This window comes from Triplophysa rosa, linkage group LG15 (assembly GCF_024868665.1).
Source record: "Triplophysa rosa linkage group LG15, Trosa_1v2, whole genome shotgun sequence".
Classification (NCBI taxonomy): domain Eukaryota; kingdom Metazoa; phylum Chordata; class Actinopteri; order Cypriniformes; family Nemacheilidae; genus Triplophysa; species Triplophysa rosa.
This window is the reverse complement of record NC_079904.1, coordinates 4,850,896-4,864,516: the sequence shown is the minus strand read 5'-3', so window position 1 is coordinate 4,864,516 and position 13,621 is coordinate 4,850,896. Positions and strand designations below refer to the sequence as shown.

The window sequence follows — 13,621 nt, the reverse complement described above, 5'->3', positions numbered from 1 at the left end:
GCTGTTTTTCACTTCAATCTAGTTTCCTGTGACGTGAACCAGAATATTGTGAACACAAATTCAGGCAGTGAGACATTGAGGACAAAATTACCTGCAACAGATTACAAGGTTGCACATTAAATGGACCTGCTATTTGTCAACATCACTATATATAACATGCTGTGACCAATATATTTTTTCTATCATGCATTTTGTTTTAGTTGTTAGAAAAGTGCAGAGCCATGAATAGACTTTTTGCAAGGGCTATACGTAACATAATTATGAAATATTTAAATACAAAACAGCATAAAGGGTACACAATGAAATGTTTTACCATTTAAATAACTAGAGACTAAAAAAATACATTTCAGGTAAGCATACCGAGCAACCAATGTAGGGTATACAGTGGGGGTTTCTAGAGAGTAGGGTGCGCTGGAATGATTTTGACAATGGGAAATCCTTAGAAATGATTAAACCCCAGTGTCTTCTAAACAATGACTAGGAGCTAGATGATTTATTTTTCTTCTCTGCTGAATGATGTCACTTAACCGGTTTGATTTAGGATTCATAGCAAGCCTGCTGTTCCCATCAGAGCTCTTCAGTCTCCTCAAAGCAGCATTTCCATTTTTATGTAAGCGACTGAGTCAGCTGTTTGCTGCACTGCAAGTGTGCCTTTTATTGCCCTTTACTACCCTGTGCTCCTACCTCTGAGGAGAACGATATTGAATATTTAATGCCAAGAGTGTTAGACATATTACTCAGTAAAAGTACTTGAATAACATTTTGTTTTACCTTGTTTTCCCTAATAAATTGATGGGGGAAATATTTTTCAAATGATGTATGACTTATTCCTAGATGTCAGGAAAACTAAATGTATCTTCAAATAGATGGCTGAGTCAACAAATAAGAGTTTAATTATGAGTGACCATCTAAAATATAGCGAATCCAATGTCTAGAGCAAACAAAAATGGGATTAGATGGTTTCCGTAACGTGTCAGTACTGAGCATGCGCGACACGCAGAGCGTCAGTGAGTGTAAACAAAACCCAGCTTCAGCCCCAGAAAAGCACATCACATCTTTAATGTAGTTACATTTCTTTTCTCTACGTTCTGCACTTCTGTAACTTTAATAACGTTGTACTTCATTGTGACTGAGGACTTTACAGCGATGCCAGACCAGGAATCATTTTACGTGTTAACGCTGACAACTTGCATAGCCGCGTTAGCACGTTAACGACAAACTCAAAGTCTGTTAAATTCATAAATACGGTACCTGATACTTTCATACTCTGCTCTCGTCCCGGTAAAGCTTCCTCTGGAGATGGCATTTGCACTTTGAAGGACATATCTCCCATCCTGCTATGGATAAAACTACGCCAAAACAAACGCACCGGAGTCCGCGCTACCATGAGGGCAAACACTCTGCACGTGCTGCACTTGCGTAACTGCACGGTTACACAAGCGCGCGCAAGCCGGGTTACTTAACAACTGCTTTTTGTATATGTTAAATAAGAGCGCTTTAATATATAATAATGATCATTTTAACCTTGCGGAGGATGTTCTGTTTATGTTTTGGTCAAGTGATAAAATACATAAAATTGAGCTGGCATTTTTGAGCTTTGAATGGAATAATACATTTTAATAAAAATGTAAAACTGTAACGTTGTGTTTGCACGTTTGTTATTTAATTATATACAATTGTATACATTTCTTAGAAGTCACACATTTCTTATATAAATTTAAGTTATATCCATAACATGTAAGGGCATGTTGTATGTAGGCTATATTATCATTCTTTTTTTTTATATATTATTTCAGGAAAATCACACCAAAGTGTGAAAATATTAACCCAAACACATCACATTATCCATATAAATCCTAAAGCATTTTCTTAAAAGTCCGTAATGAGTAGCAATGCAAAATAATTAAATAAAAACAAAACAACCAAGATGAGACATTTCTTTGTTTAATACAATTCTCAAGCCCTTAAAGGTGTTGTCTGTCTGAGAGCAAAGACGGTGTCTTCATTCATGTGTCGTCAGCATAAGGGTGGATTGAAAAGCTTTACCATCTGGAGTTCACTGCGTGTCGAATGTGTTTGTTTGAGACACGCGTGCGGTAGACGACAGTCCTCCAAAACTTCAACACAAGAGAGGACCTTGGTGACCTTAAAGAAAGCGCAGGGACAGATACATAAAGGCAACAGATGACTGCAACGGATAGATAGATAGATAGATAGATAGATAGATAGATAGATAGATAGATAGATAGATAGATAGATAGATAGATAGATAGATAGATAGATAGATAGATCAGTGTTCGACAATAAATCAATGCGGCATGAGGGATGCGCGTGCGTGGGGGATGGGACGCAACGCGCAGATGACAAGCCACATGGAGTCGACCTTCTTTTTGGACATAATTTGATAAACTACTTTTATAAAGGTTTAATAACGTGTTAACGAAATATTTGTTTCACGTGGAATCGTTTATGTGAAAGGATTAACAATAACTGGAATAATGGCCCACGACCTTGTTTCGTTATGAGGTTTAGTGAATTTATTTGTTGTGTAGCATTCCATAAGAGTAATCATTTTTGTGTTGGGGTTATAAAATGTCAAGCTGTGGGTTATTGTGTTGTTTTTCGGTTTATAGTTGAGTTTAGTATTCTTGTTTGTCGTTTTAATTGCACAGGCGATGGTGTGCATTAAGAATATATGCCACAGAATAAACAAGCCCACTGTTTCGTGCATTAAGAAAACGCATTGTTGTGCATCAAGAAAACTCCAACTGTTTCAAGATATTTTCCAAACGGGGACTTGTTTAAGCCGACAGATGCCACCTCTTTCCACCAGAGTATAATCCTCTCTGAAGGGAACAGAGGAGCAGGACGGAGAGCTTCAGTATCTGTGATAAACTGGGCTGCTCTCCTCCTCTCTGTCAGATCGCGCTCTGCATCACACCATTTCACATGATGACCGACTCCGCTTACAAGCATCGAAAGCTCCTGCACTGGCTATCTCTTTCTAACAAGCCTTTGGTTTTCGTTCATCACGAAGAGATTTTTGTGCTCTAACACTGCAAGGGGAGATGATTTATGCTACATACAGCAACATCAAGGTGCCCCGTGCGCAAAGGCGTGCAACCGTTTGATGGTTTTGGAACGACGCTCTTCAGCATCGACAGGCTTGTGGACATTTCCCCAAACTGGATATATGGACAATAATGTTCACGGGGGATAAAACCTATTGTTTATTCCCGCGTCGGAAGGTGTGTTTGTGTAAGTTTTAATGAATGCAATGATTGGTTAATGATAATTTTTCAAATCGTTAATTTCAACAAACTGCGTCTGTTTTATTCGAAAAAATCTTTAAGCATGTTTCTTTTCTGCTTTTAATGGCAAGAGCCGACTGTAAATGCATTGAGGTGCGACTGTATCAAATTATGACAGGCTATATTAATAGGTTCTTTGATTTTCAGACTGAATGGACGTCAGGACACTCGAACCCATCGCCTAATTAAAAACCAATTTTCGGGGACTCGTTTTCCTTTCTGTGTATGGCGCAAGGTTGGCTTTGACAAATGGTCCCCTCCACTTTTTTTCCCCAATATTTGGTTTACCCCTCCTGATGCAGGTGCTTTCAACTGCCCCCACCTTCTAACATATACCCCGCCCGACCCCCCACGCGAGGCGGCGGTGTCTTCGGTTTAGTCCAACAGTTTCCCCCATTCTTTCTTACCTCTGCTGCATTTTGCATGAGCTATTTAGGTCATTAGCATTTTAGCGTATGCAAGACTTGACAAAGCTGGTGAGGAGCCAGATGGGCCCTCTACTATTTTTTTTATCTCATGGGAGTTGAGCAAGGGACCAACTGCAGCAAGCCATTGAGCGCTTTCTTTTTACTGCCATCACTCGGGCCTTATGTTGCACCAACACACGATGGGGAGATGCGCACCGTCCTGTGGAAATAACGAGCTCGTGCCATTCGAACGGTTTCTAAAAATAGGTAATGTAATCAATGCAACGCTTGCATTTATGACTTCTTTGGGTTTTTTTTACATTATATGTTATTTTTAGAAGGCTGACAAAGTGGTATTGTTCTGGCAAGCGATGCACCGATGCTTTAGGGATGCATGACGCTCGTGAGATGTTGGATGTTACGCCGGTCGACAGAGGACGTAGACATTTTGGTGCAACATCGTTGCTGTCGTATAGTTGTGCAATTGTGAATATTGAGGCTGAAAATAGGCCCGCTTCTCTTCGTGTTCACAGCGGACCTTGATTTAAATGTCCATACAATTAAGGCACGCGGTGAATGCCAAGAGAGATGGCAAATATCATCGATGACTATTTTTGACGCAGACAGACCATATCTTGCTATGCATGACGTTTTTTTTTATTTTTTTTTATAGGGTTTTATGAGAGCGCGAACGTGTGTGTAAAGGCGAACCGACGCATCAATGCGGCCAAACTGCATGCGTCTATAGATTTTTGCAAATCTGTTAGAATTTTGCGCGGAGCAAATGTGGTCATCATTCCACGTTATGAACAAATGAACCCTTACAGAAGGGGATCACACGACTAACTAGAGGTTTTCTGAAATGCATTTAGTTATTTACTCTTTTTGGTCTACTTATTGAGCATTTTAATAAAAAAATCAAGTTTTAAAGCCTTTTGCCTACGCAGACGGTGAAATACGGATTGATAGGTTGTGAGGCCTACAATGACAACAAAATAAAACAGACAAAACGTACCTGACTGCTGATTTTCACACGGTGTCTGTCTCACATAAATGACAGTGTCAGTGGACAGCAGTGTGCACTTACAGTGACACTTGTAATGTGTCCTCATTGTAAGGGCACAAAAATGTATGACTGTTCGTTTGAATCCATGATTCTGAAAAATCTGTAAACAATTTGAGGTTGTCAATAAAATCACATATTCACGAAACAGACATTAATTTCTTTTTTCCACGCAACCATTTACAATTTTTTTGATGTATGAATTACAGTTATTTTTTACTGAAACCCTAACTTTATTCTGAAATTATTGTGCACGTATAATTCACACAATAAATGTTGATGTTTAGTATTTAGGCTGCAGGCCCATGCTTGGATGCGTAATTTAGAAACGGTTATAGAAGTTTACGCGCTTTAACTGCGTTTTACGTGACATCTCAGAGAAATTCTTAGTTTTGTCAAAAAGCAAAAAAAGGTTAAATACTAGTAATAACGTAAAAAAAAAAACAATACACATCATTCATCTAGATATATTTCTATGGTGATAGAAACGGAAGCGGATTTCAAATACCCAGCCATGTTGAATATACATTGAATTCCAGTTTTTATCATCTTTCATATTCACTTCAATATTGTGAAGTGGTACAATTTTTTGAGAGACAGATGTACATCCAAATCAATATTTCATATAATCTCTCCATTTCTAAGATATTCATTAACCGTGAATCTCATTTTCAAGGTCGTTTATATATAGATAAAGGCTACTTTTGGAAATATGGGCCTATGGCTTTTGAAAAATCGCTTTTCACATATGAAACTAAAACTCCATCAAACGTAAATTGATTCCGTTCGTCGTCATCATCAAAAATAGCAATGCTATTGTTGCGACTCATAAATGTGATTTAAATACGAATCCTTTTCGATCGATCGAATTGCGGTCTTTATCTTACACATTAATACGAAATGTTTATGTTATTGACAGGCTTTAACCGAGGACGCATAACATGTTATTTTGATAACGCGAGAATCAAACAAACGTGTGGGCCTTCTGTGCGTTTAGAAAGATGTGAATGTCGTGTTTCCTCCGTTTTTAATTGTTCAGTCAAGTCAAGAGATTGTCAGGATGTCATTTTACAAAACGTGCACTTTAAGTTTCGGATAGAAAGATGCTAAGTGCGTTTTAATGTCGCATATTTTGCTTTACAAAGACCGCAACCTAAAAGCAAGACACTAACATGCTCGAAGACATTGCAGATGGAAAAAGACAAGTGATGAAGAACAAGTAGAATTTGTTAGCAATAGGCCTTTTCTGATGTGCGAGCAGCGGCCTTGTGGCAAAGCCTATATCCTTTAAAGGGTATTTAAGGACAGCCTATAATGTCAGATCACCCTCATTAGACAGAGGTGTAGACTAGCCTACATTAGCATATTTCATCAAAGAATATTTAGGTCGCAGATTAAATTCAGCTGCCCCTGTATTTCAATCAGCGACCCGGTAATTTTTGTAAATGTTGATTCTTGAAGGACGCGGGGACACAGTGAGCGCGTGACACAAATGTAAGTCATTTCAGTGGGATTTGCATGGGTGGTTTTTAATAAAAGCTTTTGGAATAAAAAGGAAGCTATAGGCCTATTTTAAAATATCTCAATCAAGACAGCAAACAACGCGGCAATTGCGATGATTAAAAACAATGCGATGTTAATGTTTGCGAGTTGATCACTTGACACTTTGGGGCTCAAATACTGTGGCATGAAAATGTAGGACATTGGGACAGTTAACTATTTATTATGGTGTGTAATTTATGGTGAAAAAAAAATGGAGAAAAAACAATGCAACTCGAAATTATCAGTAACGGATTCAGTCAGGCAAATATTGCAGCGGCGAGAACCTGAAATCAAAACTACCCACAAATCCAGGGCTCTCTTTCATAGCCTACATATATTTTCGACTTATTTCCGGGTTTAGTGCATTTTCATGAAAGAAGTATCTGACACGAAAATAAAGATGAATGCTCTACATAACATTAGGGGCTATATTAGTTAAAATTGTACCAGGTCGACCTAGTGAGTGTGTGTGTGTGTGTGTTCTCTCACGCCCAACACGTTATGATCTCCACGAGGTGGCGTCGTTTGACAGGTGATTGTTATTTATCATAAATCGACTGGTCTAGTAAAAAATAATAATTAACTAGTGCATGTCTCTGAAAAGTAATTTTTGGAATTGATAACTAATATAAATAATATTTGGCACATTGGGCATATACCCTTCAGAACAGAAAGTAAGGGGAATTTTACAAAATTTTAAAATACCCCCAATAGAAATTGAACAATTGTTTTTCTTTCAGTTCAATATTTCTTTATAATTTGTCCAAAGTTTGCTAACAGAAATGTTCACGAGAACACTGACAATAATAATGAAATATTAGTCCTTTATTTTGTTTTTAAGTACCAAAATATTCAACTCAAATGAATAAGATGAACATCCTTCTGAACTCAAGACATTTTCTCTGTCATGACTTTCATCATGACCATCAGACAAAATACTTGCGATGCAAAAGATGGTCAGAAGATGATGAGTCAGAACTAAACATCTTTACAAAAGATAAATAATAAAGTGATTATATGTTTAAGCTAAAGAGTTGACATGTGAACGAGAGAAAAGGAAGAACGGGGTGATGACAGATATTGAAACAGATATTGTGCACCTTCCCCGATCTCAGTGGAAGGAGAATCCAGCTGACGGGAGACCTCCACACCACTGCGAGATAAATTTCAGCACATCCTGACATTCTGGGCTATGAGTGGTCTACAGAAAAACAAAAACTAATCATGATCAAAGCATGGCAGGCGACCCTCAAGCATGATGGATGGAAAACTGTGCAAAAATTACAAACAAACCCCAAGGAAAAAAAATATAACTGATGATGAAATGATCTGAAAGAAGCATTTACATTTACATTTACACAACACATTCTAATAAATTCAGCCCTGACTTTTAACTTATGATCCAGAGTGCATATTAATTATAAATCAAATGTGTTTCATTGCGATTGAAGACACTTTTTTTTTAAAAGAAAAATGTACCTTTGTAGCCATCAGGAATTTATTCCAGTCATCCTTATTTGCTGCCATCCCTGGTGTTTTGAACTCAATTTTATTGCGCAGAACAGGGTAACCTGTGTTCCACATAAAAAAAAAACATAAAAAGCAATAATGATCAATGTTATATAATTATAATAAAAAAGTGACAGAAATGTATAAACCATGTGTGTACACTGGACTGCTTAGGTTAAAGTCTTAATTTCTTAAAAGAAAGAAATAAAAAGACAAGTGGACATCAATCCATATCTTCAACAGAGACTCCAATAGACTCTCTACTGTGCAGACTGCATCACCTGTGATGACACAAGGCAGTGACCGGATACCGGTGCCAGCCGCCACTAAGGAGGCCTCGTACGTCAATCTCTCATCCTTGGGGAGCACTTGCTCCACCCGCTGGTCCATAGACACAGTAAGAACCCATTCCCTAATCTCCTCCCTCTTCTCTACCTGGAACACAGATAAGGGAAGGGCTCACTCAGAGCCTAATAAAACAATCCAGAGCGGGTACAGCGTTTGCTGTGAGGACTTACTGTGACGTGTAGCTTTGAAGGTACTGGAACCTCGAAAGGAATATCTGTGTCTTGAAAATCGGTGTGATCCAGAGCCTCCAACGTGCCTTCATCAATGCCCTGTGACATCAGCGCACAGAAATGATGTAAGCAATGAGGCATAAAAAGGACTCAAATGACCAGTTTAAGAATATGTAAAGCTTTGAGATTGACTTGCTAAGCAACACAACTTTATGCTTTTAATTATTTGACTACTTGGAAGGATAACGGCACTAGAAATGGATCAAAAAGGTAGGGGGATCTAAATAGATTCTAGCAACGTCTATGAGCAAGCAAATGATTATTAAATCATAGTTTGCAAGCAGTTTCATTTCATAATAACCTAGATGCTAGAGGCACAACTTATGGTTTGAGTTTGCTACACAGCCCCAGTCTAATTTGAAAGATGCTCATCAGACTGCAGACGAAAGCAGAAGTCTTTTACTTACATCAGCCAAATCCAAAAAGCGGTTCAGGAAGATAAAAGCCATGTTCTCCCAACCAACAGCCTGCATGAGAAATATTCATCACTGGCATGCGGGGCTGAAACAACTCTGACATGTCAACATATTAAAAATGAAAAGTATAAGAAATATTTAAAAAGATCAGGAAAGAGAGGACGCGTCGCCTCCGCGACTTCAAAATATGAGGCTGCTTTGCGAATCAAATTATTCACACTTGCTGTAAGCTTGAACTGAAGGCAAACGAGGAGAGAGATTTAAGCCAATTTCCCAGGGCTCCTAGCTGTCCTCCTGTTCTCCGTCTCACATGAATGGTTGAAGCGTGTATGTGAGTGTGTGTTTGGAGCTGCGAGTTCACCTTGGCAGCCAGGCCGGACTCATAAAAAGCCTTGTCGGCCGGGATGAGCTCGGTGTGCCTCAGGAGAGAGATGGACAGCTTGGCAGCCACAGGACTCTGACGATAAATAAACACATGCAAATTGACGGCGACACACAAGTTAAAGCCGAAGTGTGCAATTTTTTGGCACTTTTCCAGTTCAATTTTCAAAGTCAACTAAACACAAGTTATTGTTAGTCTGACATCCTAAAGAGTGTAAGCACGGCATTACAATCAAAACATCAATGTTTCTTTTTACATCTGAACATATACAAACTACATACAAAATTACTTAAGATACCAGGACTTTAATTAAAAGCCACCGCTCTAGAACGTATTTGATGTTATACGATTGTTTCTGTTGGCAGATGTGCCCGAAAAATACATACCAGCTGGTCAATGCCTTTAGCTGCAGAGCGTGTGGCGTAATAGTGAGCGACATGTAGCATCTGCTCAAACTCCTCATGAGCCGGAGAATTAGCCTCTGAAGATTTGGTCAGGTTTTCGCACTGGATACCACAGAGATTAAATGATGTCAATCAGTCATAAACATACAAACGATGCTGCCTAAATAATCCTTTTCTGATGCAAGTAACCATAGCAACCAAGAGCTTACCAGCAGCAGGAGGACATCTCTCAGATCGGCCCACGACCGATAAGCTTCCGCGCAATCCCTGTCCCTTAGACTCACTAACTCCAGGAACATCCGCTTGTAGATGTTGAAGTTCTACAAGGAGGGAAGACGAGGAACGTTAAAAATTCATATCCTTCACTGAAAGGAACATACGACGGGAAACAGAATTGCTCATGTATTCTAAAATGTTGAAACAAATGCTTTTAAGGGACCGTTTCAAAATTATTTTCAGTTTTTCTGAATTTACTGTAAGGTATGTGTTTAAGTAAAATGATCATTTTTTGTTTCATTCTGTGAACTATTAACAATATTTCTCCCAAATTTCAAATAAAATATTCTTTCTATTGGATTTGTTTGCAGAAAATGAAAACTAGAGAAACAGGTGAAAATAACAGAATAGATGCTCTGTATTTTTTCAGACCTCCAATACTGCAAAGAAAACAAGTTCATATTCACTTTTAAGCAATACAACAGTAATATTTGTACTGTATGTATTTAGGAAAAGTTCAACATTTATTTTTTATGCGATAACCTGGATTTTTATCACAGTTTTCATGCTGTCAGTCTGTTGGATGACTTTATGTCACTCCTGAGGTTTGATTTTGTTGAAATTCAACAGAGGCTGGACTGGAATGCCCACAGTACATCTAGAAATACTAAATAAAAATGAAAATTTGGAATAGGCTCTTAATTTTTTCTGTGGCTGAATACAGCCTCTTTTTTCTGGGAAAACAGACCAAAATGTGACATCACTTGCTTAAAACCCCATTTAAAGGTACAGTACCAAAAACAGACAGTTGGTGGAAAATGGTCATCAATAGACATCACAATGACAAAATACCTCCACAAACAATATTAGTGGACTTTAAGGAGTTAAAAACAAAAGCTGCTTTGTGTGTATACCTGTGAATAAGCGGGCACACCGTGCTGGGCGTACAGGTGAAGCACTTTCTCTGCCTCGCCCTCTTTTATCAGGTAAGTGGCATAAAGGGCGATGAACTTGTGCAACACCTTAAAATTCTGTTGGAGAAGACAAAAGCAGATATAAATGTCATTGTGTCTCTATGCGGGCATGTCTGAGATGAAAAGCAAACAGGCACCTGCTTTGAAGCCGTGTCAATGCATTTCTCCCACTGGCCTCTCTCGGCGTACATGTCCAGGGCAGCCATCACGTCTACTCCAACCAACTGATTCAACAAAAACAAAACTATTACTATAGTAGGCATTCTGACATTCTAATTATGCAAAAACATGCTTCCAGAACTAATCATAAACCCTGTCAGATAATAAGCAAACCTAGAATCCTGCATAAGAACGCCCCTTATCTGTGGCAAATGACTGTGAGCCACAGCCTGTCATGGCATACTGCTTTAATCTACATTTACGTATATGCAGACGCTTTTATCCCAAGCTATTAATGATGCATTCAAGCTGTACATTTGATCAGTACGCGTGTTCACTGGAAATTAAACCCATGACTTAAACGGATCAATGCAGACTCCATTCATGCACAATAACATAGCAAATGATACAGTATTCCCTCCAGGCTACTTTTATAAACACTTAATAGTGCATTTAACTCGTTTCCTTGTTAAAGGAGAGGTTCACTTTAGAATTAAAATTGTATGATTATTCACTCACCCTCATGTCATCCAAGACGTCCATGTCTTTATTTCTTCTGTAGAAACTAATCCATGGTTGTTGAGGGAAACATGTCCGGATCTTCCTCCATATAATTGATTTAATGGGGGGCAACCTGATTTAAGGTCCAAATTAGGGTGTCTTCTAGCGAAACGATTAGTCATTTTCTAAGAAAAATTCTACTTTTTGTACTTTTTAACCACAAATACACGGCTTGCACCCAACTGTGTTGTGCGTTCACAACAAAAAGTAGAATTTTTCTTCGAAAATGACTAATCGTTTTGCTATAAGACACCCTAATTCATCGGCTGGTATTGCGTTTAGCCATTTAAAGCTGCGAAGAAACTGAAATTTGGACCTTAAATCAAGTTGCCCCCCCATTAAATCCATCATATGGAGGAAGATCCAAAAATGTTTTCCTCAACAACCTTGGATTAGTTTCTACAGAAGAAATAAAGACATGGACGTCTTGAATGACATGAGGGTGAGTGAATAATCATAAAATTTAACATTCTGACTTTTTGTTTAATAAAACCCCCCTGGCCATCGTTCAATGACGGCCAGTGTAACTGCGCTGCTGGTGAAGCATTGCAACGAGAGGCAAGCGCTCAACATCAATTTGGTGACTCATAGCGGTTATTCTAAATTGAATCAAGACAATCATCTCCATTTTACTCTCCTCAAAACAATAACTGAAAACAATGAAGTAACCGTGTAGAGGAACTGCTGTCTATACTGTTATGTTATGCTCATTTACAGCATTCTTTAACCACAACTACCATTGCTAGGAAATAGACATTTTTTTGTTTAAACTTAAACAGAATTCTGATGATTCAGAACTGAACTCCACTGGTTTCTTTCAATTAGCACACATGTTCTGACATATTTAGCCATGCTGCTCATGTCAGACTAAATACAGACAGAGATATGTAGTAAGAAGTGAACTATACATGGCATCTCTTGGACGCAATTGATTATATTTAATAAGGTGAACTTACAGAGTCGACTTTGCCTTGATTTTTCAGGTGGTCTTTGTAACGTTTGTCCACATATTCCTCTAACCTGTGAAAATCATCAAATCTATACATGAGATCTCAATAAAGACAGATAAATGTGTAATTCTATGCTATCTTGTTCATGTGGTTTCTTTATATAGGCTATTGACATGCAAGTGAACTGATAATTATTTTAAAAACAATGTTTTACCATTATACCCATAAAAATGAATCTATGTACAATAAATGCACATTTAAAAGTTTTTACCTTAGAGAAAACAGATAGTTGATATTGATAACTCATACTGTGCTACACCGATTTTTGTCCAATCAAATGTCAGGAAATAGTATATCTAGTACAGTATATCTACTTTTTTAAACTATCAGTCGATAGCGTGAAAAACTGCTTTTATGGACCGATACTGATTATTAGCCAATATATCGCTGCATCTCTAGACTAAAGCTTATTGGTTATCTTACAAAACACTTAAACATGTCCATTTTAATAGAAAAAAACATCAACACAGCAAGCAAAACCACTTTGTAGTGTTTTCACATGGTCTTTAGGAGTAAACCTCGCACGTTAGAACATGAAAGTATTTAGACTTGATTCGTAAACCTATTTTGTTTTCCACAAATAAAAAACAGCTAGAGATAAAGTGTGAAGGCCACCCGCACCTCTGAGGTTTGTGTTCGGCAACACAAGGCCAGCGAGTTATTTTTCTGACGGCGAGAAACCGTGATTTTCTGTCACATTGTTGGCTGAAGCGTTGTTAGGGGCGACCAGCATGCTAAGAGCTCACCTTGGATCGAGCTCCTTGGCCACTCTCTTGGCTTTGTTCCATTCTTCCCCTTCAATAAAAGCGTCTATGGCGTTCCTAATGAGGTCCAGGTTGAGGTAGAGCTCGGCAGCCTGAAAAAAAAAAAAACAGATTTTGTACCTCAATAGGTCGACGGCTTGAAGGACGCCAAAAAACAGGCAAGCTTTTGTGCGGTCACATTTCTTTTGTGTCACGTGCTAAATATACAATTGTGCGCAAGCATGCTCAAAAAACCAGTCTCTGAATATGGTGCTTTCAAAATGCAATATTTTTACCGAACAAAAAGCCAGCATTGCATTTTGGTTTACCTTTGAGAAAAACAAAT

At 38.3% G+C, this 13,621-nt stretch overlaps 2 protein-coding genes across 4 annotated transcripts in view; both read right to left on the bottom strand.

The window, feature by feature from the left end:
* msraa (methionine sulfoxide reductase Aa) overlaps nucleotides 1-1,442 on the bottom strand; it is a 61,522-nt gene extending 60,080 nt beyond the window's left edge. Inside the window, exon 1 of the mRNA XM_057353502.1 lies at nucleotides 1,252-1,442. Within this exon, the coding sequence (XP_057209485.1) occupies nucleotides 1,252-1,387 (136 nt within the window). The 5' untranslated portion in view covers nucleotides 1,388-1,442. The remainder of the gene's footprint in view (nucleotides 1-1,251) is intronic.
* Nucleotides 1,443-3,978: 2,536 nt separating this feature from the next.
* The window catches only part of ift172 (intraflagellar transport 172), a 31,012-nt gene continuing 21,369 nt past the window's right edge, over nucleotides 3,979-13,621 (bottom strand). For all 3 annotated transcript variants that reach the window (XM_057352142.1, XM_057352141.1, XM_057352143.1), the window contains 12 exons: nucleotides 13,279-13,388; nucleotides 12,479-12,542; nucleotides 10,940-11,026; nucleotides 10,743-10,859; nucleotides 9,822-9,932; nucleotides 9,595-9,714; nucleotides 9,188-9,283; nucleotides 8,818-8,877; nucleotides 8,351-8,449; nucleotides 8,114-8,267; nucleotides 7,803-7,894; nucleotides 3,979-7,524 (listed from right to left, as the gene is read on the bottom strand). In XM_057352142.1, coding sequence (XP_057208125.1) covers nucleotides 7,435-7,524; nucleotides 7,803-7,894; nucleotides 8,114-8,267; nucleotides 8,351-8,449; nucleotides 8,818-8,877; nucleotides 9,188-9,283; nucleotides 9,595-9,714; nucleotides 9,822-9,932; nucleotides 10,743-10,859; nucleotides 10,940-11,026; nucleotides 12,479-12,542; nucleotides 13,279-13,388 — 1,200 coding nt within the window. In that variant the 3' untranslated portion in view covers nucleotides 3,979-7,434. The remainder of the gene's footprint in view (nucleotides 7,525-7,802; nucleotides 7,895-8,113; nucleotides 8,268-8,350; nucleotides 8,450-8,817; nucleotides 8,878-9,187; nucleotides 9,284-9,594; nucleotides 9,715-9,821; nucleotides 9,933-10,742; nucleotides 10,860-10,939; nucleotides 11,027-12,478; nucleotides 12,543-13,278; nucleotides 13,389-13,621) is intronic.